The 25,082-nt window shown below is 36.2% G+C and overlaps 1 protein-coding gene across 7 annotated transcripts in view; it reads left to right on the top strand.

Annotated features, from left to right (window-relative positions):
• Positions 1 to 5,671: 5,671 nt before the first annotated feature.
• Positions 5,672 to 25,082, top strand: part of CD36 (CD36 molecule (CD36 blood group)) — a 43,837-nt gene continuing 24,426 nt past the window's right edge. The window contains exons 1-4 of one of the 7 annotated variants that reach the window (XM_028120021.2): positions 11,662 to 11,706; positions 15,830 to 15,934; positions 19,082 to 19,175; positions 19,591 to 19,802. In XM_028120021.2, the coding sequence (XP_027975822.1) occupies positions 19,683 to 19,802 (120 nt within the window). In that variant the 5' untranslated portion in view covers positions 11,662 to 11,706; positions 15,830 to 15,934; positions 19,082 to 19,175; positions 19,591 to 19,682. The other 6 variants (XM_028120014.2, XM_028120007.2, XM_028120036.2 and 3 more) reach the window with 6 other exon arrangements.

Here is a 25,082-nt window from a genome sequence, read left to right on the forward strand (position 1 = left end):
TGACTGAGCCATACTAACACCCTTGACAAAGGTGCATTTTGAAGTCAGAGAAAGGCCCACCGTTGTTTAACAAAATAAGTGAGCGGTCCAGAAAAAATCCTCTACACAGCCCAGAGGAATCAAACTATTAGCAAGGGATCACATAAATTAGTTTATAGAGAGATAGATTGGCATGTAAAAAGTTAGATGGCAGAGTATACTATTTGGAAAACTTGGAAAAATTCTAGTAGGCGAAACAACACAACGCCATCACTTATTAATGGTCCACATCTAATATTGAATCATGATTTGAACAAATTTAGAAATCTTCATTTTTTTTAAAGATTTATTTTAGAGAGCATGTATGTGCGCACATGAGTAGAGGAGGAGCAGAGGGAGAGAAGCAGACTCCCCGCTGAGCACAGAGCTCATCACGGGGCTCAATCCCTTGACCTTGAGATCATGACCTGAGCCGAAATTAAGAGTCAGATACCCAACCAAGTGAGCCACTCAGGCAACCCTAGAAATATTCACTTGAATATATATGTCTTTTCCTTGCTGTGGACCCATAAACGCACTTGGTCTATTAGAGTCATTTAAAACACTTGCAAAGAGCTTACTCTGTAGGAGCTTGTCCTACATCCCTGCATTGCAGTTCCTCAGTTAAGTGTCTGTGGAATGGCAGAAGTAAAGCCCTTCGTAAGAATATTTTCTAATGTGGAAGAATCAGACTCTTGGTTCAGTACATGCAGATTTTTGCTTAAAGCAGATCACAACTGTTCTTGGTTTGATTTCATGCCTGTTGTCTACTGCATATAAAAAACACCTAGAAAATAACCAGTCATTCTAAACTTGATTATCAGATAACCTGGTACCTCCTCTCCTACCACAGTATTGAACATACCCATGTCTCTCTTTGATCTCTGCCGTGATACCTCTAGTATAGATTTTTCAGTATCTCTTCAATGCATATTTGAACACCTGTTAGCTGGTAGGCGCTATTTTAAAATCTGAGATATAAAGATAAACACTACCAACACAGTTCCCAGTGCATACGTTACAGGGAGCCCCATTGTGACAGGCTCCCTTGCAACTCTTGAATAAACAACTAAATGATGAATTGAGCTTTTTGTAACACTTTTTATGAGTATAACACTAAAAAGTTCTGGAGATACATAGAAGAAAATGTAGTTACATGATATTTTATATGTGCTTAATATTAATATATCTGTTGCCTATGGTGTTGAAAACCATATTTCTTGCTTTATTTTTTTTTTTTAAAGGCCTCCGGGTTAGGTCGTGTTTCTTGACCACACTTAATGCACCAGAATTTGGTTAGATATTTTAGTTGTTTAAAATGTATGTGATCTAAGGTCCACATTTTATGTAGAATCTCAAGGTATCGGTTTGGGTGCTTTCAGCTCAAACTAGATGAATCAGTACAGGGATTTTTGATGGTCCACATAATTGAAAACTCCAGTAGTACTCTTGAGGCATAGTTGGATCAAACTTGCTGGTTCTTTCTCCTTAACTTTCTCTGTTCTTCCCTTTATTTCGGTGTCAGCTTTGACTTAGATTGACTTTCCTTGAGGTTTTAAGAAGTCCTCCAGCAGCATGAGTATGTGTTTCCCTATTCTTCTACATCGAGGATGGGGAGGGGGGAGAGATAATAATAGAAAGAGTGATTCCCACTAATATTGAGCAATGCTGGCCAACGTCTTTGTGAGTCCTGAGGGAAAATGTATGTCCTGGTAACACTCCCTATTTAATTAAAGGAAAATATTAAATGGAACATTTGTATTTTTAGAGGCAATGCCTCTAGAACCAAAACCTTTATAAATCAAAATCGGGAGGCAGTTTTTTGAATCTTTCCTGATGAACTTGATATGTAAAGGCATTTTTAAAAGCTGAGTCAGCCATTCATGGTTTCTAGGGCACAAGCTGCTCCACCCTACATGGGAGGCACTAAGGATCTGAGGGTGTGAAGTTCCTGAACAAATGTTACTGTCTTTCTTTCCTCTGGGAAATTATCAAGCATATCCCTTGCAGATCATGATTTAGTCAATTAAAATGGCTGAATTTAGTCAGATTTATTCATTATGTTTCATCATTAAAAATCAAAGCCAATCTCCCAAGACATGTCTTAATACTTATGTATTGGACTTAAACAAACAAAAGAGACATTATCTATTCTCGGTTTTAATTCTATTTGCCTAGGATCAGATGAAGATTGAAAGAGTGACCTATACGATGGTAGAATATTCTAGAAAGAAAAGTTTTCCAGGTGATAAATTTGCACCAAAAGACTTAAAAAGAAAATCACACGGCATTTTTTCCCCTCACCTAGCTGACATGGCAGTTAAGCCAGAGTAAGTTTAGTAAATAGCACAAATGTAATTTAATCTTCATTTTTTTGAGTTTCATAGTTTGAAGAATTTAAATATTTTCTATTGCACAGGATGGTAAATATGAGGTTAAAAGAATAAGTGACAAAATAAGGCAAAGTTTTGACTAGAATATTTTCTGGTAATATTTGGTATATTGAATTCCCATTGGAGGCTGGTGCCTTTCAAAACAGAAATATCTGTTAAGAGGATAATGTGAGTCCGTTTGTAAAAGGAGTGAAGGGTCAAATGAATTCATGATTTCCACTGATTTAGGGAGAGCTGTGCTTTTGTAAATGCAGCTGCACTAAGTAATTTGGATGCAACTCCAAATCTACATGTCCAAAATCATGGACCCTTTTGAGAGAATACTAGAAAGAAAAAAAGGAAATGTCAAATAGTCACATAGAAATCAACCAGGACAGATACATGTAGGGTAACCAAGGAAGAAAAGAAGGAAAAATTAAAACAGAGAAGCTCGTGAAAGAGAGAAGTCAATGCTGAGGTTTATTATAAAAACAATATTTGGGGACATGCCACTTTATAACATAGGAATTATTTTCGGGTTTTGAATTTTGAGTTGAGCTAATTCATGAAATGGAATGGTTTCTGTGCTTTTATGGACTTACTTCAGCTCTGATTTTACTCATTGTAGCCTTCTTTTTTCCAACCTGCCATGTTGACCCAATTTTCCCGGAGGGGTTGTAGGGGATGAGAGGAAAAACAGGCCTAGCAACATTCTTGGATCATATCCAGAAAATGGTTTTAGCCTTTGGAATACATGGAGGATGCTGTTCCAAGCCTTGTATCTGTGGCTTGGGAAAACAATAGTATTCTCAGCATTTACTCTGAACAGGAAAGCACTGTGCTGTTAACAGAAGGAGCGTCACAGAATAAAATAAAAAGCCCTCAGATAACATAAGCACTCCAGTTCACATTTGTGTCCTTACCCATGAACCGGAGGCATTGTGGAGGAGCATAGTTTGCTTGCCTACATACCACAACCGAGAGACCTCGGGCCCCAGTAGCCAAGAAAACAGCTGGGTCCCAGCAGTCGTTGAGGAGAGGAGAGGTCATGAAGCAGAACAAAACTAGCAGGACTAGTAGAGTCATGCAAGGGTGACATTCTGTAGCAATTAATCTTCTTCAAGCTGCTGCTGTTTACATGAATAACACCCTCAGAACAAAAGAGAAGAGGGACCTTCAGGAATCTGAAAGGGATGGCCATGAGAAGCATGTTTTGAGTCGTTGGTGGCTTGTTGAAGAGCTATGAAGAAGACAGAGACTTGGACAGAGACAGGGTTGACGCTGCCTAAACTCACTTAAACCTCCCTAATATGGTTACCACAAGGTGATTTCCTTTATCAGTTCTACTCTCAAAGCCCCAAAATGCAACGCAAGCTTTAATGCTGCTATTAAAGTGTCACAGCCAAAATGAAGTTTAATAGGCAAGTCAAACTTCTTTATGATTCAGAATTGAAGTGTGATTACAAAGGGAAGGTTTGACTCTATCTCTACCTCTGCTTGCACGAAAGAAGCAGACAACCAGCAATCACAGAGACACATGTAGGCCGGTCTCAGGGTTTGGATATTTTGGAATTATTCTGAATTCATATATCTGTCTAATGCATCACAGAGTGGTAGTGTACCCTTTTTATTCCATCTGGATTCTAATGTTTATGGTATCTGGGCTATGCCCATTGGAATATGTAAAGGACGTGAGCTAAATGATTCATAAACTTTCCAGGTCAATATTTGCTTCTGGAAGTTTTATCAGATAGGTTTATATAAACAGTCTATGTATGCATGCGATTTTTTTTTGTTGTTTTTCTTACAGAGTATTGTACGAGGCTTTATTCAAACTGAAAAATACATCTAGAGTAAAATGTTCCCACCCTGAATCCTATGGAGTCTTGGAAATCTTAAGAATATATTTCAAGTTCTTCCAAGGAGTTCATTTGATAAGTAGCACTCTCAACCAAACTTATTGGTCTCTTTGAAGACAAAAAACTCAGGCTTGTCCAAGAGTAAACCCTTCCCTTTAGCCCACTAAGAACCAAGCTGGATGATGAAGTTGATTTGATTTCACTCTAGGGTCGACAGACTGTTTTTTATATTCCCTTCAACCTTCTAGCAGCAGCTGCCATGTCACTCAAATGCAGGGTTTGTGCCAAGTGATTCTTTGTAGTGTCGAACTTTTCCACTTCAAACAAACAGAAAAAGAAAGGTATCAAGAATACATTTTTTCCTGTGTGGTGGTTTTTTTAAATAAATTGTTGTATAACATGATTCTTAGAAACTTTTTTTCACCTTTGAAAAGAAATCTAATTAGGTATGCTCCTATGTCCCTGGAAAAGTGTGCATGTGTGCGTGTGTGCATGTGTGTCTGCACATATGTGTGCATGTGTGCGTGCACGTGCGCATATGTGTGTGTGCATATGTACACATGTATGTACATTTAACTCTTACAGGAATCTGATGTCCAAGCGTTGTGTATCTTTAAGCTTAAGGTAACAGGTTGTCTGGTGGGATGGATGTCCATATAATTAAAGTGGTTAGTATGTCTCTTAAATGGAACAAAATCACACTGATTCTCATTATCCAGCTGATTTCTCTGTGTAAATTTTTTTATTGTTATACATTTGCCACACTCTTCAATTTTTTAACTGGTGCTTAAACAGTAAAAAACCTGATATTTTAGCATTTTAAAGCACATTATTTTGACCAAGCCATGAGCTAACACGAATGTAAACTGATTTCTCTAACCCTTCCTAAAATTATTTTATTTCATTTTTAAGACCCCACTTCAGGGGCTATCTGTAGTCAGATTACATTTCTTAAGAATAAAATGTGTTGCACCTTCAATTCAGTCATTTTTTAAATATTTCTGTCCTCTGAAATTTCAAATTAGTTGGTTGTATATATTTTTTTCTCAACCTTTTCTAATTTGGCATTTGTTAACTAAGTGCTTGTTTTCCCTATTGATTATTGTGATTTTTCCCTACTATTTCACCATGCCATGTTTTCAGACCTAGTTATCCTATTACCTGACTATTTCTGTTTCTCCCCCCTAATAATTTTCCATTTAGCACAAATTACTCTGACAACTGTGTTGATCATATCTTTTCCTTGTGTTTCCTAGTATCATTTACATGTTGACTTATTTTCTTCCCCCTTACAGAGTTGAGTCAGCTTTGCAAACTGTTGAAGTAAAGATTAGTTCTGTCAACATTTTTAGATGACCTGTAAAATTTACATATTGATTTGGCCCTGCCCACATGAGCACCAGCCACATACACAGAGGTGCTCTCTCTTTAATCTCTTTTACACACAGCTCCTACGATGGCTTCTATTAAACATATGGGTAAGTTCATTTTCTAATTTTAATGCAGTATCTTTGCTTTTATCCTGTGTTTCAATTCATTAGATCACATGGTTTAAATCTAAACTTTAATTACCCTGATATTCTGCCTTTTACCTTTGGTGATGTCCTTGAAATTCTCTTTTTAAGGCCATTTTACAGGCCTCTGTTTTAATCTCTCCAGCTTTCGCTGGCATTACATTATACTGTTATGTCTTTAATTATGTACATCTATATTTATTTCTTTCTATTCCTTCATGTAAAGTCCTTCCTCACCATAGAAAGCAGGTAAAACATGCCATTGGTTTAATGCTTTCACAAATAAGCAAGGTAGCAATTGAAAATAATAGGTGTATGTTTATACACATACAAACACACACACACAGCTATGTGCATAAATATGCGTATGTATGTGTGTATGTAAATCTCTATGGTTAGTTATCCCCAAAGATTAAAGTGATAAAACAGATTTTACTTACAGTTTGACACTGGTAACTAATGTTCTGAGAAAGTTTACAGGCCTTTAGAAAAATTTTATTGAATTTCAAAATAATTCTGTTACCACTTACAGACTATGTTCACTGCTCATTCTCCCTTGTGGTTAGAAATCATTTTCTTCTCGATGTAACATCAGGTTATTTAAAATTGTTATTCAGGGTGCCTGAGTGGCTCAGTTGGTTAAGCAACTGCCTTCGGCTCAGGTCATGATCCTGGAGTCCCTGGATCGAGTCCTGCATCGGGCTCCCTGCTCGGTGGAGAGTCTGCTTCTCCCTCTGACCCTCCCCCCTCTCATGCTCTATCTCATTCTCTCTCATTCTGTCTCAAATAAATAAATAAAATCTTTAAAAAAAATAAATAAAATTGTTATTCAATTTGTACAAATGTGTCAAAGAATATGCAAAATTAGGTATTGATCAAGGACTTGTTATCTTCTTTTTTTTCTTTCAGAAAAGAGTATAGGCTTTTCATTCGGTCTATCTGGGTTTTAATCCTTGCTTTGGCACATACTAGCTTTGTGACCTCAGTTGTCTAAAGAGCCCAGGGAGGTGGTGTGACGGGTTGATGAGATAACACAGGTGGAAGACTTAGTTGAACAAGACTCCAGTGTGTGTGAGCTCCCTTATTATGTCATCATCATAATTTATAGGTCTTTGCGTACCCATACAATCTACAATTGCCATGTCTATTATACTAAGATTCTTCTTTTCATTTCCTGAACTGTAAAAAAAAAAAAAAAAAAAAAATCACTTAAAAAACTCCATCTCCTAATAGAGGCTGCATACAGATTTGCATTAGGTTTAAACCTAATATCTGATTTGATCTTTCAGCCTGAGGGTGTAGGTGGAGTCTGTATGATTATCCTCTTTGGCAAGAAAGGAAATCAGAAGTACAAAGACTATGTGTTACTGAGTCCACAGATCTTGTTGTTAATAAGCAGTGATCAGAACTCAGGCCATGTGAACCCTCTTTTAGAGTCCTTACAATGCATCTATCATCTGTTTCTCAAATATGTTGCAATATTTGTTACTCAACTCACTTTACTCTTCCTCTTTTACTTCATAAGTGTTAAATTCCACGAATCAGCTTATCTGAAAATACTGTTACAAAGGATTTTATTTAAACCATACAAATACTAAAAGAAGGTTTATTATTTTTAGTATTTTTGAAGTGAAGAGAGTCAAAGCATGACACAGTATTTAAAAGGAAATTACTGTGAAAGTTAATGACATAAAAATTTTAAATTTTAGTATAAAATTATAAAAAAATTTAAAATTGTCAAAAAATTTTTTATAACTGTCAAATGTCAGAAGACTGGCCTATTCCTTATTAATTAACAAGGAAAGGACAAAGTCATAGGAAAAAAAAAAGATGAACAGGAATATAACCACAAATATTTTAAAGATTTATTTTAGAGATAGCATGTGCACCAGCATGGGGAGGGACAGAGGGAGAGAGGGAATCCTAACCAGACTCTCCACTGAGCATGGAATCCACACAGGGCTCAGTCTCAGGACCTTGAGAGATCAGGACCTGAGCCAAAACCAAGAGTCAAAAAACAGTCAACCGACGGAGCCACCCAGGCACCCCTCACAAATATTTTAAAATAGAAATGGCTAATATACTTAAGAAAGTAGGTTAAACTACATTCTTTTGAGTATTTACCAATATAAAAGTACTTGTTGGGGGCGCCTGGGTGGCTCAGTTGTAAAGCGTCTACCTTCGGCTCAGGTCATGGTCCCAGGGTCCTGGGATTGAGCCCCGCATCGGGCTCCCTGCTCGGCAGGGAGCCTGCTTCTCCCTCTCCCACTCCCCCTGCTTGTGTTCCCTCTCTCGCTGTCTCTCTCTCTCTCTCTCTGTCAAATAAATAAATAAAATCTTAAAAAAAAATCTTAAAACGATAAAAATAAAGTACTTGTTAAAAACTCAAAATTCAGTATAAACCAGTATGAGTGTGTATGCAGACAGGTAGTCTCACACATTGTGGTGTAAAAATATGAACAGAAATTTGGTAAAACTCTACCCCCCCCAAAAAAAACGTACACACTTTTGACCTAGAAATTTCACTCACTGCTGTTTGCTGGTGTCCTAGATCAGGAAACAGAACTATATATACATGCAATGGTATTGTAATAGTGTTGTATGGTGACCGATGACAGCTACACTTAGGCGCAGAGCATAACATACAGAGATGTTGAATCACCATATTGTACACCTGAAACTAACATTGTGTGTCAACTATACTCAAAAAATTTTTAACCTGTATATGAATGCTTAGCATTTTTTGTTAAGATTAAAGAACTGCAAATAAAAATAAAAAGTATCCATTAAATAAGCGATCAGGTATTTAAAAAAGACAGTACATCCTTTACTATGGAATATTTTTCAATAATGGAAAAAGAGAGCATTAACTCTATCCAAAATATATCTCCAAGGCACATAATTTGAGAAGAGTCAGGTTGCATAAAGTATGATTTGGTATATGTATTATTCCATATACACATGTACGTAAATTTAAAGTTCATAAAGCTCTAGGCGGTTGGGGAGAACATACCTGAGCTGGGGGTTGAAAGAATTTCTCATTTTACACCTTTTTGTAATTTTCAAAATTTCTTATTTGTCTATATTACTTTAATTCCCTAAAATAAACATTTGCTTAATAGCCATTGATCACCATAGCAAGTATTGATTAAACACTATATGTCAGGATCTGTGCTAAATCCTTTATATTATCACTGTCCATTTTTACAACAATTCTGAGAAGGCAATATTTCCACCGTAACTACGAGAGGTGAAGTAGTTTGCAACAAGTCACACACTTTAGGAAGTGATGAACTCCAAGTTCAAACTCTGGTCCATTAACTTTCAAAACAGATGCTCTTCATCCCAATCAAACCATTGAATATTCATGGTATGAACAGACAGCCTAGTAAATTCGGATTTCTGGTCATCCTCACTCTTTTTTTTTTTTTTTTAAGAGGGAGGGCAGGGAAGGGGGGAGAGAGAATCTTAAGCAGGCTCCACACCTGGTGTGGAGCCTGATGTGGGGCTCAAACTCATGACCCTGAGATCATGACCTGAGCCCAAATCAATAGTCGGAAACAACCTACTGAGCCTCCCAGGGGCCCCCATTCTGACTCCTTATAAAATATTATGGTTATGACAATTATTGTGTGTCCATTTATTTAATTGGTTCCCAGCTTTGAGTCTGTTCTTTACTCTGGGGATTCAGCAGTGAACTAACCAGACAAATGCCCCCCTCCTGATGGAGCCAATATTCTAGCAGATGCAAAAACAGGACAAAAAATATAAGCCAAATCTATGTGGGATGGTGCTATGTAATCACAAGAAAATAGAAGGGAGAAAAGGGTCAGGGGCCCAACGGAAGGGGTTTGAGTTTGAGTGCTAGTAATCAAGCCCCTCTAAAGTGTTGCAAACAACTCCCTCACTTAGTTCTTCTCACCATCCTCTTACTGAGTTTTGTCCATCTTTTGATTACGAAGAATAAGAGTAAGTGGTCCTTTAACTGCTAACGCCCACTCGATACAACCAGTGCCCAGTAACACCAGGATTCACTTGTCTGTCTGATTCCAAACCCTATGTGGTCACAAAAAAAGAGAACTGTGCGTAAGTGGACTTTATTATGTTGAAAGTTTTATCCTTCATCATACTAGATCTATCTAGTGTTCTAGTGGATGTACATAAGGCAAGGTGTACTCTCGTGTAAGATCTATCCCTTCAAAATACTGTAGGTACATATTCTTTTCTCAAGATGAAAATCTCAACAATTGTTTACTCAGAAATGGGTACAGTGTTTGTCTACCTTATTGTTCCAGGTAGCGCTTTTGCTCACAATCTAAATGTATGGTTACAGATTTTACTTAGCCGTGCTCTCTCTGGGTCTTAGCACACAAGACTCAGAAAGCTACTCAGGAACTGCTGTCTATGGGATTGAACACAGCTGCTTCTGGGAATGTAAATTTGATTCTTTGGACTGCTTGGGAGTGTGTGACATTTCCCTCTCCAGAGACAGTCAGAGGGTTTGGATGACATTGGGCTACTGATGAGTGATCCAAGTAAGTTCAGTGTCAAAGCATCTATTTTGCTTGTATTTTTTTTCTTTTTCTGAAGGATCTTTCTCTAAGGGTGTTCATGTTTTCATTGTTATTTAACTATCCTTCCAATATGTTTAAAATGTGCTCTTTAAAACAGGAACTATCTGAACTCCTGTGTCTGTGAGCTATTTCTGAATTGTCATGTTGGGGGCGGGGAAAATGTGTGAGAATTCAAGTTGAGAAGAAAATATATCAAAGCAGTTTAAATCCAACAAAATAGATACTCTTAAGACAGTTATTGAAACAGCCCTTTTATTACCTTTTTACTAATACAACAAAGATTAAAGTTCACAGTTTAAAGGACTCTTCTTTTTTAAGTTACCTGAAATCTCTAAGTTCTTCTGTTGAAACGAAAAGCATACATCACAAGGGGATTGTACATGTTCATTTCTACTTTATCCTAATGGAGTGGTCTAAAATTTGGAAAGAAAAAAGCCCAATAGGCCTAAAGTATTAATACCTAAGCATTCGTCTTTAAATAAATGTGTCAGTGAAAGTACCTGGGGAAAAAGAAGGCAATGCTTGAGGGAAAAAAGAGCACTTGAGATTCTTGTCCAGTTGTACCGCAGTGCTAACAAATAAAAGATTCACCACATACTCGGAAGGGAGAGCATAGGCAATCCAATGAGAAGGGCTGCTTTAAATAGGATCTAATGAACTAAATATATTTCTGCCTGTTATTGTCAGCTCACTTTATTTCAAGGTTGACTTGGAGGCATGTATTCAGCTGGCCTGTCTGCTAGATGACGGTTTCACCTTGTAAAGGTGTTGATCTTCCTTACATGATTTTGGGAATTTCTTTGTAAGAAGGGATTCTTAATATTGACAGTCTTTCCCCCACAAGACCTTTTGTTTTTGTTAGATTTTAAATATTGCCTTTCCTTTAAAGTACCTTACGTATATACCTTTTTACACTAAAAGGTCATCTTAAATGTAATTCTATTTAAATGTTATTGAATAGTTGTATTTTGGCTGAAGAAATTTAAGGGAAATTTAATTTTTTGTTTTCACATGGATATTTTGCTGTGCTCGTGAAACTTGGGGCAAACTAACAGAAAATGATAAACAGTGAAGACTTTCTAGTTAGAACAATATGCGATTCCTTTTTTAAAGTCAGTTTATCATCCGTGCTGATTGACAGTGTCTCCAGTTGTTTTCAAAATCCTTAGTCTTTCTGCACTTTAGATTAATGCTGTACAGAGAAGTGCATTTTATTTCAACCTCATGGAGTTTTGCAAGCTAACTCATGACAAGGAAGTAAGATTGCTAATTCGTCCTAATTTACACTTTCCACCCCCCGATCCAGTTCATCATCTGGAATAATAATGATTGTGCAGGAAAATAGGATATATTAGAGGCAGATCAGCAGGTCAGTGCCTTTTGTTTCTCCGGCCTCTGACTTACTTGGATGGGAAAATGGCCAAAAAAAAAAAAAAGTCTGCTGAGTATCTCAGATATAGGTAATGGGTCCTCACCAGACTATAAAAATAGACCCGTTAAGAGCCATACCAGTAGTGTGATGTGGGTGGGTTTCTTTTTTTTTCTTTTCCTAATTCCTCTGGCAACAAACCACTCATTGGGATTTGATACCGTACTTTTTTTTTTTTAAAGCATATTTAAAATCACACACTTTATGTAACGAGGATTTTAGTGTAGGGTTTTTCTGCAGAATACCATTTGGTCCTACCAAGAACTGTCTGTTCAAATGTTTGAGCCTTTGATTGAAAAATCTTGCTTAGCCTTTTTAAAAGGTAAGTCATATGATTTGTTTTTAACAAAAAAGATTTCTATCTCCTAAGTGATAGGAGATGACTCTACTATATAAACACTCTTAAGGAGTTGTAGAACAATAACAATAAAAAGCTGTAACTTTTTTCAAAGTCATTAGACTTTATTTAAAAATTAGGTTTGTGTTGTTTTCCAAGTTACTAGTCTTTCTACATTTTATGTTTAAAAAATATTAAAACCTTGTCCAATGGTCAATGGCATTCTATTTTTTGATGTTTAAAATCTTCTGTAAACATTTATTAATATTTAAAATGATTTATGATCCAATTTGATTATTTTGAAATTTTCCTTGTACACTTAGGCTATTTGTACCTGATTTTTAATTTAATTTAGGAATAAAAATTCATGAGTAATATAATGCATTAATTGTTATAAATGACTTACCACTCTTATGTCAATGTACTTTCTAGTTTGCAATTAACTTCTTATTTACCTGACAGAGTCATTAGTGTGTTTAATTTTCTACCTATTATATTCTGTCTATTATTTCTATCTATTAATTTTTGGTGAACTTTGTCACGATGGTTAAATGCAATGTGTATTTTGGAAATGTTCTTGCTAAGCGTTTTTTTCCTTAATGAACAAAGATACTATAATTGCTACTTGGAACAGTAAATTATATTCTAAGCAATGATTTTAGATTTAATTAGTGTAAATTATGCAAAATTTGGTAGGTAGGAGAATAAAAATAAATCAAAATTAATATTTTTGGCTCTGTAGGAAGCTTATTACAAATATCAGTAAATTATTTACTTGAGTGATGACACCAAGTTTAAATAAAGGATAAATCATTCTGGGAAAATTTAAAGTTTCAATTTAACTACAGTAAGTTAATTCATACTGGAAATGGCATAAATTCTCTGGAGTGAATCTCACACAGTTGTGGAATTATCAAGAAACATAGTGAAAGACATTTTTAAAATGTTTGCATGCAATTTTCAGTCCTCTCCTATGTGGTTTTGAATTAGTAATGTCTTTTGAGTCTAAAAGAAGCATTGCTTCCAATATTGGTTCAGAAAATAATCAAAATGAAATTTTAAAAAGGTTTTGCTATATACAGTCCAGTGGTCCATTGGATTTTATGAGACAAAAATATGTAGAAAATCTTTATTTACCAGAATCACTATACCAGAACAATGAATCCAATCCACCATCATCAGATAATAGGTTAGCCTGGGAGGAACATCGTCCTTACAATTGGACAGTACTTGCACAGGATGTACTGAAAAGTTTGGAATTTATAGTTGCTTCCCTTATTTCTCATGAAAATATTTGGTGCTGTTTACTCAAGCACATTTGAATCTTGTGGATTTTTTGTTTCCGAAGGAACAAATTCTGTAATTGTCTTTTGATATAATCACAAGGTGTTTTAGTTCACTGGCCCAAGTTATGGCTAAAAGCTTTAAGGAGCATCTCCTAAGCTAGCAGCTACCTCTCCATTTGTGATACTCTAAGTTCCTATAGATTAAAAAAAAAAATCTTTTCATCAGATTTTATTGTCATCTCAGTGTTTTGCAAATAATCATTTCTATCTACACTATATACATTTGTTAGATTAAAAAATTGGCCAATATGAAATAACATTTTACTGTTTAATTGTATGGTTGTTCAAAATAATATTTCATGATTGGGCACCTGGGTGGCTCAGTCGTTAAGCGTCTGTCTTCAGCTCAGGTCATGATCCCAGGGTCCTAGGATCGAGCCCCGCATTGGGCTCCCGGCTCCACGGGAAGCCTGCTTCTCCCTCTCCCACTCCCCCTGCTTGTGTTCCCTCTCTCGCTGTCTCTCTCTCTGTTGAAAAATAAATAAAATCTTTAAAAAATAATATTTCATGATAACATGTCAAAATAACATTTTCTATGATAGGAATTTTTATACATAATCTCATTTACTTTTGACATTTACAACCTTATTTGATTAGTGATGCAGCCATTTTAGAGAAAATTTAGCCACAAAGAAACTCTCCTATTAAGACCCAGATTAAATCTAAATCACTTGACTTCAAAGTCCAGAATCTGAACCGTTGCAAACCACATGGCATCTTACTGTTTATAATATAATTTGAGGTGGGAAAAAAATAGAATTTCTGTCTGAGATTCAAAGATCAAGAAAAGCTGTAGACAGTCCTATTTAAACTGCTATGACTCTAAAAGAATCATTTCAAACCTATAGTAATTCCTGTAATCAAGTACTCCAAAAGATAAGAGCTTGTTTCTAAAAGATCCTTAGTACAGCGTATGAAGTCCAATATACTTTTTTAATTTAAGTTTACTACCAAAACAAGTTTTAAATTATAATATTTGAAAAGTATAATTTAGTGATACGTATTATTGTTTCATATTATAGATGTTTATAATTTTTTTCTATTGTATATTTTTACCTCCACATATTCTTTTTTTTTAAGATTGATTGATTTATTTTTAGAGGGGCTGGGGAAGGGCAGAAGGGGAGGGACAGAGAGAATCCCAAGCAGACTCCCTGCTGAGTGTGGAGCCCGGTGCGGGGCTTGATCCCCAGGACCCTGAAATTGTGACCTGAGCTGAAACCAAAAGTCGGACATTTAACTGACTGAACCACCCAGGTACCCCTACTCCCACATATTCTAATAGGATAGAAATGCACATATAAAAAGGACTGCGGTAACTTCAATAAGAAAAGATATTGGAGAACTTCTCGTCTAGTTATTGAAGTATCTTCTGCAGAGTGGTAGGGTTCTGTGAGGATGACTCAGAGCCCAAGTGAAGTACAACAGGAAGGGGAAAAGGCTATAGTTCTTGCCCCCTTTAACCAGAATAGCTTTTCTTGTAGCTATGTTTATATATTGGAATTGCACGTAAAGAATTCTGTGTCTAAATAGAAGTTTATAAGGTACGGATCTAATGACCTTCTGTTCCCACGTAATGAAACATAAGCAGATTCAAATTATTGGTTTACATCCATTGCAACTAGCTTGGATTTGAATCTGCATCATACTCATGTCTAGGAAATCATAGCTTGTAAACACACCTAGGCATGGTGTAGGGTCAGAGTGTGAAAAGGAATCTAATTTTGAAAGCTAACTTTCATCATTCATATCCAACCTGTTGAATTAATCACATCCCAAAACTCCAAAAATGGGTTTTGTGAGCAGGTAACATATTTATTAGGTGAGGAAGACCGTGTATCAAAAGAACTGTGTGTGTGCGTGTGTGTGTGTGTGTGTGTGTGTGTGTGTGTGTGTGTGTGTGTGTGTGTGTGTGTGGTCGAAAACAGAAGTGTGTGGTCTGGTTTTCTATCCTAAGGAAACCTGCAAGGAAGGCTTATGGAAAGAATAGGAAATCTGAGCTACTTACTCGTGAGTAAGAAAATGTCATGCGGGTCCTGGCATTCATTTGTGGTACAAATAATCTTGTAATCTGAAACTTTTTCAAGTTTTGCAGTTCACGTCCCAGGAAACATTACGTCTGGGCCATGCTTTTTCTGGGTGGAGTTTCCCAAGGAACACAGCTTTATCCACACATGGGAAGAATTACAGATTCTCTGGGAATTTTCTCTGATTTTCTGACCAATTTATTGGAGCGGCTTCTTAGAGCTTAGTCTCTCAGTTTCTACCACCAGGTTTCCAACATAGTGGAAAGGCGTAATGCTCCTAAATTCATTCTGGAGACACCCCTTTGATTTGACAAGAAAAAAATAAAAAGAAAAATTGTATTCTTCTTTCAAAGATAACCCAAGGGAATAAGATACACTTACAAATTCTACAAAAGGAATAGGATTTATAATCTGTAAACTGATAAGATACAGCTGATCTCCCTGTAGACTCAAGAAAGGTATGTGATAAGTGATATTTTTAAATATGCCTTTTTCTTTTCTCTTCTTTAGACAAGTCTCAACCGTTAGTTTTCTTTCCTGTACCTGTGATGATGCTTTGCTTTCTAAATTTAAATATGTCAAGCAAGAAGTAAATTATTGCAGATATCAATGTCTTGTCTATTCTTATGAAGGAGAAATAATAAATAATAAAATGTAATCTAAAATTAAGTGAAATAACTATTTTAATATGTAAGGAACTATGGTTGTGAAGAAAACCAAGTGTGCAAGACACACACACTTTACAAGCTAAATATGAGAGAAGAGTGGGAACGAACTACACTTTTTTTCCTGAAGATAAACATGGGTGGAAAAGCTGTTGAATAGAATGTGCTGGAACCTGAACTTTCCTCTTATGTATGCAATGTGTGTCCTACATAATGTGTTTGGCCCTCCTTTGCCTCAGGTGAATAAAACTGATTTTAATTTTATAATATGAAGCATAAGGTTAAAGTAGGAGTTGAATAACGATACCCAATTACTCATGGTATCAAGGCACTGAAGGAAAATAAATGAACCCAAGTAATGTCAAATATCTTGCCTATTATTAGGGGGGAAAAGTTGGAAACTTAAAACCGAGTACCAAAAATGAATCAGTTGAAAATTTGAAAAAAAAAATACACATAGTCTCTCTTTCTCTCTCAAAAATATTAGTACGCATGTGAAGTGATGTTAGATTAATACTCGTAGCTTTCCTTACATATCATCCAGAGCAGTGTTATCCCAGGAACTGCCTAACCATGAGTTCGACAGAATAAATTACTTGACACTTCTGTTTTCTGATGAAATTAACAAAACAGCAGTGGGATGGGTATGCTCTCTCACTTCAGTTTTAAGTTTAAAGCAAACAGAGCCTAAGCAGGACCCAGGTATGTCCATTACTTGACATCTCTAGGGCTCAGGGTCTTTAGAAGTAATAATGAGTTTCCTAGTTCAGAGAGGAAGGCATTGGACAACACGTGCTGTCCTCTGGGTCTTCTAGTGGACATTCTTGGGACTCTTTGCCCTTTGCAGCAACCCTTCCCTCTAGTACATGGGCTACTTTAATAAAGGAGAATAATTCTGGAAAAAGATAGATTCATGTCTTGATTATGGCATAGAATCTGGAAAAGGGCAAATATATACACATATATCTATTTTAGCAATAATAGAATTGTAATTTTTAAATCATTTTATGTTCCATCTGTCAGAGTTGCAAATGACATTAATATTAGTGAAGATGTTTAGTGATGTTTATGTGGAATGTAAAATAACTTTCCAAAAGGGATGACTTAATATTTGAGTTGTTTTTTTTACATAGATTCATGATATTATATAAAGAAAACTACAATTTAACTCTGGGGATTTCCTGTACTAATTTTTAAATGGGTTTGCAAAGCCATGGATTTCTATAGAGATTCTCCTAGAGCTTCCGAAAAGTGGAGAGGAGAGTGTCAGGTGGGAGTGGGGAGACCAAGCTGGGAATTGAGACCCCAGGGCGCCACAGTTGTACTCCATAGTCATTCTGCCTATTTGTCATCCATGTAAGAATCTGAAGAAGAACCAGTTCAGCTACTTAAATTAAAAAGAGCAGATCTCATCTTAGTGTCTTATTTTACACATGAGGAAACTGAAGTATGAGAGATTAAGTGGTTTGCCCATGGTCATCTGGCAAGAGAGTCACAAATCAGTTTTTGGTTTAATCTCTAGTCTACTAGGCTCAACTACACTAGGTTAGATCTCTGTATTTGGATGGCTACTTTAGGTATAACATGCAAATGAGAGTTGGAGGATGGTCTTTGAAATGAGCATTCAGTAAGATAGTACTTGATAAGCTACCCTGAATATGATTATTTGTTCAAAGTGTACAGAACACCAGGATGGCGCGCATGTTACATGATTTCAGAGGGTAGGGAAAGTTTTTCTTCACACTCCACCCCCAAGCAATTAATAAAAAGCCAACTCCAGTCCACAGGAACGCTAAGTCACTTGTTTAGGCTTATATTTTTTCCTTTTACATTGGAAAAAAACATTTGACACCTATAGGATTCAGGCTTCTTTGCCACCAGAACCTCCATGTGAATGAGTTCAGTGCATCCTGATGTACGGTGGATGTATCGAAGGTATAAGGCATGGGTAAAGGGAGATGACAAAAATAAGGGTAGAAGTAAGTAAGCAAAATTGCCATGGGGAAATTGTGTAACACTCGTCTTTCTCCATTTTGAGGAAAAGTCTAATTTTTCTTATTTTCTTAGCTATGCAAGTAATATTCTTGAAAAACGAAATGGCTCCTTCAGTGGAAATAAGTACTAATGACATCATAAGGCTGGCATAAGGCTGTTTGCAACAACTCTGTGGAGGGAAAATCCAAGACCATAAGAAAATAGAATTTTTGTTATTGAATTTACAGTGTTGGCAAAGATACTTTGTGTGTGACTTTTTTTTTTTGTCTGCAGTCTCCATTCTTTTGTTTTCCATGGCCTTGGGCGATGAAGTAGGGAATATTTGTTTCTAAGCTACAAGGCATATTTTGACTGTTTATCAATGTCAGGTCAGCCCCACTTAAAAAATACAGTTGCAACCAAAATAGGAATGTGTTTTCAAATATTAGAAGAAACAAATTCTTATTTGTTACAATAAATAGAATCCACTCATTTCAGAAATCGTTTCCTTTATATTTTTATGAAATAACCACATAGTGTATAAAGATACCAAAAATAAGATTGACTAGGTGAAATACATACAGGCACAAATTAGTTGATTTTAGCATAATTGCCCTTGATGACAAAATAATATTGCAGTTGAATATGCAAAAAAAAATCTCTGAGACTAGTAACAAAGCAATGTCTGTCATTAAAACTAGATATCCTCTACCTCGTGTATTTAAATTCTTCACACCTTTGGTCTATCCAAAATTCAATTATTAATGTTGAAAGTAAAGTACACTTCTTGAAAATATTTCCGTTTTCAACGTCGTTTATAAAAAAAATTCAGGCGTGAGCTCAGTATTCATGAAAATGAGCTTTTCTTTTAGTAGTGATTATAATTTTGGTGACATGAGAGTATTCTCGTATTAATTTCCTGACCATGTATTTTCCCAATTTAACCATATATTTTTGTTTTAACAGATAGCTTACGAATGATTAGAAGAATTGATTCTTTCTGAGACTCCTCAGAACATTCCCTATAAAATTTGTATCTTGCTCTATATTCGTGAATAAGGTATAGTAAAGAGACTGTGTGTTATCATACTTAATAACCTTTGGCAGAGAAGACCTCTGTCCACATACCTTCATGTGCAGGAGAGTTTTAGGCGGGCTGTGGGTGGGTGTGTTTGGGAGCCAAAGCCAGATAAAGGACGAGGAGGCACCCAAGTGGCCCAGGAAAGCAGATGAGGCAGAAGTACAGGAAGCATGTTCTTCTGAGAGAAAATATCAATGCTCATCATCAAACAGTAGAAAACTGAAAAGAAGAGAAAATAAGAAAGGGGGAGGGCCTAACCTAGAAAGTCTGTCTCGTAAAACTAAAAGAAAAAGCCTCTGTTTATAACTGGCAAAATGATTTTTTAATTGCGTTCTTTGTACTTTGATCTTCTCATACTGATTATTTAAGCTTCTGTTTTATGATCTCTTTCTAGTGCTAGAACCAGACCTCTTGAAACCACCTAATCTGACCCGGGAGTTTGAAAGAAGCAGGTGCTGAATTGTAATTTTCCCCCTGATTAAGAAAATGGGCTGTGATCGAAATTGTGGACTCATTGCTGGAGCTGTCATTGGCGCAGTGCTGGCTGTGTTTGGAGGTATTCTGATGCCGGTTGGAGACATGCTTATTGAGAAGACCATTAAGAAGGTACAAGTAGTCTAAAGGGTATTTCTTGTCTTGTGTGATTCAGTCTGTCTTCTGTCCCTGTTTTGCTATGGTACCTGTTTTATATTCCGTGGTCACTGGCAACATTGTGTCTTTAATACAAAGGTGATGATGAACCATTGCAACTTCACCTGATGGAGAAATGTTGAAAGTATAATGTACATTGAATGTGAATGCATCACTATCTTAAGTATAATATCCAAATTCTGACAAAAGCTGTTTAGAGGTATGCAGGTTCGTAGAAATGATTGCTTTTCATTATGTCTCAAGATTATGTTGATATGCTTTTGAATGAGAAGTGTCTTTTGTGACGGTACATTTATAAATTTAGTTGTACTTTGGTTCATTTTGAGAAAAGTTTTATATATATATATGTGTATATATATATATATACATACATACACACTTAAAATTGTATTTCATAACAAAGCAGGGATCTTTGGTAAAACTGGTATCAACTTTTTTATTTGGCAAACTGATGCTTTTTATAATATATATAATGACATATGATTGTCTTATAAACATTTCCTATTTATAAAGGTTTATATCGATTCTGCGAAAATGCTTTCAGAAACGTTATGTAGGACATATGCCAGCATATATGCAATGACTTGCCTGTAGTTTTGACAAAAATTAGGATGATTCAATACACAAGCTAGAATTCATCTCCCACCTTCATTCTTTCTAATGAGCTTCACACTCACCGAACTTTAACAGAGAGAGAGAGAGAGAGAGAGAGAGAGAGAGAGGGAGCATGAGAATAAGAAGCTGATTGGCTGGAGTCCTAAACCAAGGGTGGCAAATTCAAATGGCTTCAGGGGTTTGGAGACAGCGTTTAAAAAAAAAAAAAAGTGAGGGTTCCGAGAACAAAATAACATAAGAACAGGAACTATTGTGACCCTTGAGAGCGTGTGTCCTGCCCCAGGGCATGTATGCTCAGTTTTTTACATACGCTTGCCAAATGAAACATATCTGAGTGCTGGCCTCAGGTTGCAGCCTGGCTGGTTGTCAATGGCCCAGGCAGAGGGTTAAGGAGCATAGTACACAATGGAGAACAACAAGAATCCAATCATAAAGTGGGCTAGACCTACCAATTTATACTGAAATTTCTGTTACTGCCAAAACCTTTACTTCTCTCATCCATTCATCCCTGTTGACTTCTTGCTCTTACTATGAGTGTAAATAAATACCATTTTATTTCACTGAGGCATTGACTGAATTGACAAATTAACATGAAGAATTAATTTCAAATCCAGTTATTCATGGCAAGAAGCTATTTCCCACTATTTCTTTCTATAGCCACAAATGATAGTGGTTTGAAAATTAAAAGAAATGGTCTTGGGACGCCTGGGTGGCTCAGTCGGTCAAGCATCTGCCTTTGGCTCAGGTCACGATCCCAGGGTCCTGGGATGGAGTCCCGCATTGGGCTCCCTGCTCAGCAGGGAGCCTGCTTCTCCCTCTGCCTGCCGCTCTCCTGCTTGTGCGCTCACTCTCTCTGTCACATAAATAAATAAAATCTTAAAAAAAAATTGTGTCACTATAGCCATTGTCTTAGTATAGGACAGTAGGACATTTTTGAGGTAATGGTTCATATATATATATATATACACACACACACACACACACACGCACGCACACACACATACACATAAAATAGGAGTGCTGTATTTGCTCAATAATAATATAGGCATTTCTAACTTTTCTATTGCTAACACATTGCAAAGGTTCAGCCGCATGCATTTAACTTTAAAGATATACTGTAAATGGAATGTCACTCCCCTTCCTTAGAATTCCCAGTTTTCTTGCCATTATTTATGATCCAGTTCAATAAAGATAAGCAGATGCTGGTGAGGTAGGGCTTACGTGACCATGTAAGATGGAAGGCCATTGCACGGTGCTCTTCCTACTCTATAAACTGTGCTTCCCTTCCGGATCTTCTGGGGAGAGAGAGAACAGAATCAGTTTCTCTGCTAACACACAGGCTATCATGTGTCTTTTGGGAAAGTCTCCAGAATGGAAAGTCACAATAATCTCCCACTGTGCAGCATTTTAGACTATTTTTTTCTGACACATAATTGATGGTCAGTAGCTAAATACTGATCATTTACCTTTTTCTTCTTCATTTGACAATAGTACAGATAGCCTCTCTGTTCAGGGGTGTGTGAAGTGCTAACATCTATTTTAAGTGTTTGACATTTATCTCTACATTCATAGTAGTTAATCGTGAGAAAATAAGAGTTTTGAGATGTCAAAAATGTGCTTTTATATAGTGACAGAGTAAAATATTTTGTTTTACCTCAACAAGTTTAAGATTTAACTGGAGAAAAGCATATCATGCCAACCTACAGAGAACTGTGAGCCTCATGTATAATATGGGAAACTGCTACTTAGAAAGACGACTCTCTCGGAATATTCAGTAACTTCAGAAAGGTGAACCTGTTGGATTTTGAACAAGCATAGGATTTTGAAAGAGTGAGGAGGCCAAAAACAGCAGAACAAGGAAAAACTAATGTAGGACATATCCACTTTCAGGGAGAACCTAAGACTCTCTTTTAGGAAGATCTCTGCACAGTCTGCTCAAGATATCACAAAGGTGCTCTGGGCTAGCATGGTAGAGTACATAGGAAAAAAAGGGTAATGGAGTGCAGTGCAGTTTGGATATGGAACTAAATTAGAAGAGAGTAAAAATACTTCAAGATGTCCAGCTGAGCTATTGGGTAAGATGTGCCATAGGAGAAAAAAAAAAAAAAGACTGAAGTTTTATGAGTGTTTTGATGTGAACATCAGTGTATGTTTCAAAGGTCAGAACTCAGACTGATCATTGCTATCGAGATTACAGATAAAACTAAACAGTTGATGTGCTTTCTCGAGAGCTTGAGTGTAGAGACAAAAAAGCAGAGAGATCACTACAGGTTTTATGCATAATTCAGAGGTAGGAAGACAAGAACAAATGATTTTATGTAAAGAAATAAAAATAAAAGAGTGTAATTAATTTGGAAGTTAATGGAGGGCCAGCACTCAAGGAAAGAGAAAATTAAATGCCCTCAGGCATATGAAAATTCAGGAAATAATAATTAGAACATGGTCACTAAGGTTCTTGAACATATAAATTCAGTAGGGTAGGGTAACAAATTTAGTAGGGTAGGATGCAACAGAGAAATGGAGGACTTTCTCTTCTTGTTTTTGAAATAAGGGTTATATGTGCAACCTTTTACAAGACGGGGGGCGGGTAGTATGGAGCTAGACCCTCGAAGGTGGAGGAGGCACAAAACTGAGATTTGAGGAGGAATGAGTTCCAAAAAACTCTTAACTGATAGTTTATATTGTATGCCTGCCATGTATCCATAGACTTTCATAGACTAATCATCAGAATCCCTTCAATGGTCAGTATCTCTGATACATTTAAGACTAAGCCTGATTTTGCTCTCAGATTTCAATATAGCCATGTTGATCTTGTCAATTTTAGTCTTATAAAGATGCTGGGACTTTTTCTTTCCTTATACTAGGCTGTTTCTTTATTCTTCAGTTTACAAAACTGTTCTAAAAATAAGATTGCAACATGTATCTGCTTGACACAGAGTAGGAGTCAAATCTCTGAATTATGTGTAAACCCACAGAGCCAAGTGCCTTACCCCCTGCCTCAGGAGCACTTAGGTTAAAGCTATTGTTTTGCAAACATATAAACATTTTAGTTCTGGTTTTCGTTTACCACTGAAACTCACTGAAGTTTACTTTCTTCATTTAATTGACTAACAGCAAATTGGGAAAGTTATTACCTGCATACAAGCATCCTTTAAAAAAATTAAAAGTGCTTACTTGAAAAAGATCAGAAAATCATCCCATGCTGTTATCTCATTTATAAAGTGGAGCTGGAACAGGGTGTTGTCTTCTGTGATATCACTTAGACAGCACAGCACTTGATATGGTCTAAAATAGTCCAGAAATTTTACTACTTTTATATATAAGTGTGTGCATGTATATACACACATACATTCATTTTATGCTATTTCTAAGGGATGTTTTCTAGGGACTTCATGCTTTTTATAGATTACAGCTGAACACTTTCTGACCAGTATTTTTGACTCTGATTCCTAAGAGAGTTCTGTGGAGCCAGCAGGTTTATGCAATCTTACGTAGATAAAGTCAATGGCATCAGATGTCACAAATGTGGAAGCTACCACAGCACTTTGGAAAAAGGTCAAAGTTCTGCCAGCATTTATAAAAGATAATCTGTTACTTGACATTGTTAATATCACTTGATAAGTATTTCATGAATTTTGCACAACATTGGTAATTTTAAATAAATCTTAATTTCCCTATGCTATTAAGTATAGAACACCAAGAAGGAAATTAAAGCTTTTCCTTTCCTCCTAAAAGACTAATGTTAAATTATACCATCGCTCAATTATACCATCATTTCTTTTCCTTATTCTTGAAAAGAACAATCCATTAGTAGTTTGTAAGACATGCCTTCAGATAAAATAAATTGAAATAATTATTTGTTCAATAGCCCATATTTGACTCAATAGTCCATATTTTAAATAATATAATATTTATATTACTTTTATAATATCAGTTTACAGTATTTCCAAGTATGAAAAAATGATTTGCAGAAATCGTTTTATGTTAATGACAGTATATGAGAATATGAACATGAAACAGTGCAAAGTAAATTTTAAATTAGAGGTATAAAAATGGATTAAACACTACATACGTTTGCATTTTAACTGCAATAATGAAATTACTTAAAACCAGTGTTTCAAGAAACAGCAGGTACATGTATGTAATTTCCTTCCTCCTATCCAAGTTGTGTCAACATATCAACATAATTTAGTACTCATGCCGAATGCACCACCTCCCATATTAAGTTCTCACATCAGGTTTTGGAGGCTAATTTCCTGGGTTTCACCAAATCTTATCCTGGGTTTTAAGCGATGACTTGACTCTGAAGCTGTTCTTTGTCAGCATAGACACCGCTAATACCATAATTCAGTGCATTTTTGTGTGCATGTGCACACACACACACACGTGCATAGACGCTTGCAAAATGCACAGATCTTTTTGCACGTGAGGAAATGTCTTGTCCTAAACGGAACAAATTGTGGTAGTGAGTGGGGATGGTGAAGACTATTTTCAGTATGTTTCTGCATTTTAAGGAAGTTTTAATGTCACTGCGGTGAGAGTAAATTTTAAAATGACTAAATAGCAGAAAAAGAAATGTCTGAGAATACTATGTGAGTTATCGCCACATGACTGAGACAG

Source organism: Eumetopias jubatus, unplaced genomic scaffold (genome assembly GCF_037043125.1).
Source record: "Eumetopias jubatus isolate StellerSeaLion01/CBP00866 unplaced genomic scaffold, mEumJub1_p1.0 scaffold_14, whole genome shotgun sequence".
Lineage (NCBI taxonomy): Eukaryota > Metazoa > Chordata > Mammalia > Carnivora > Otariidae > Eumetopias > Eumetopias jubatus.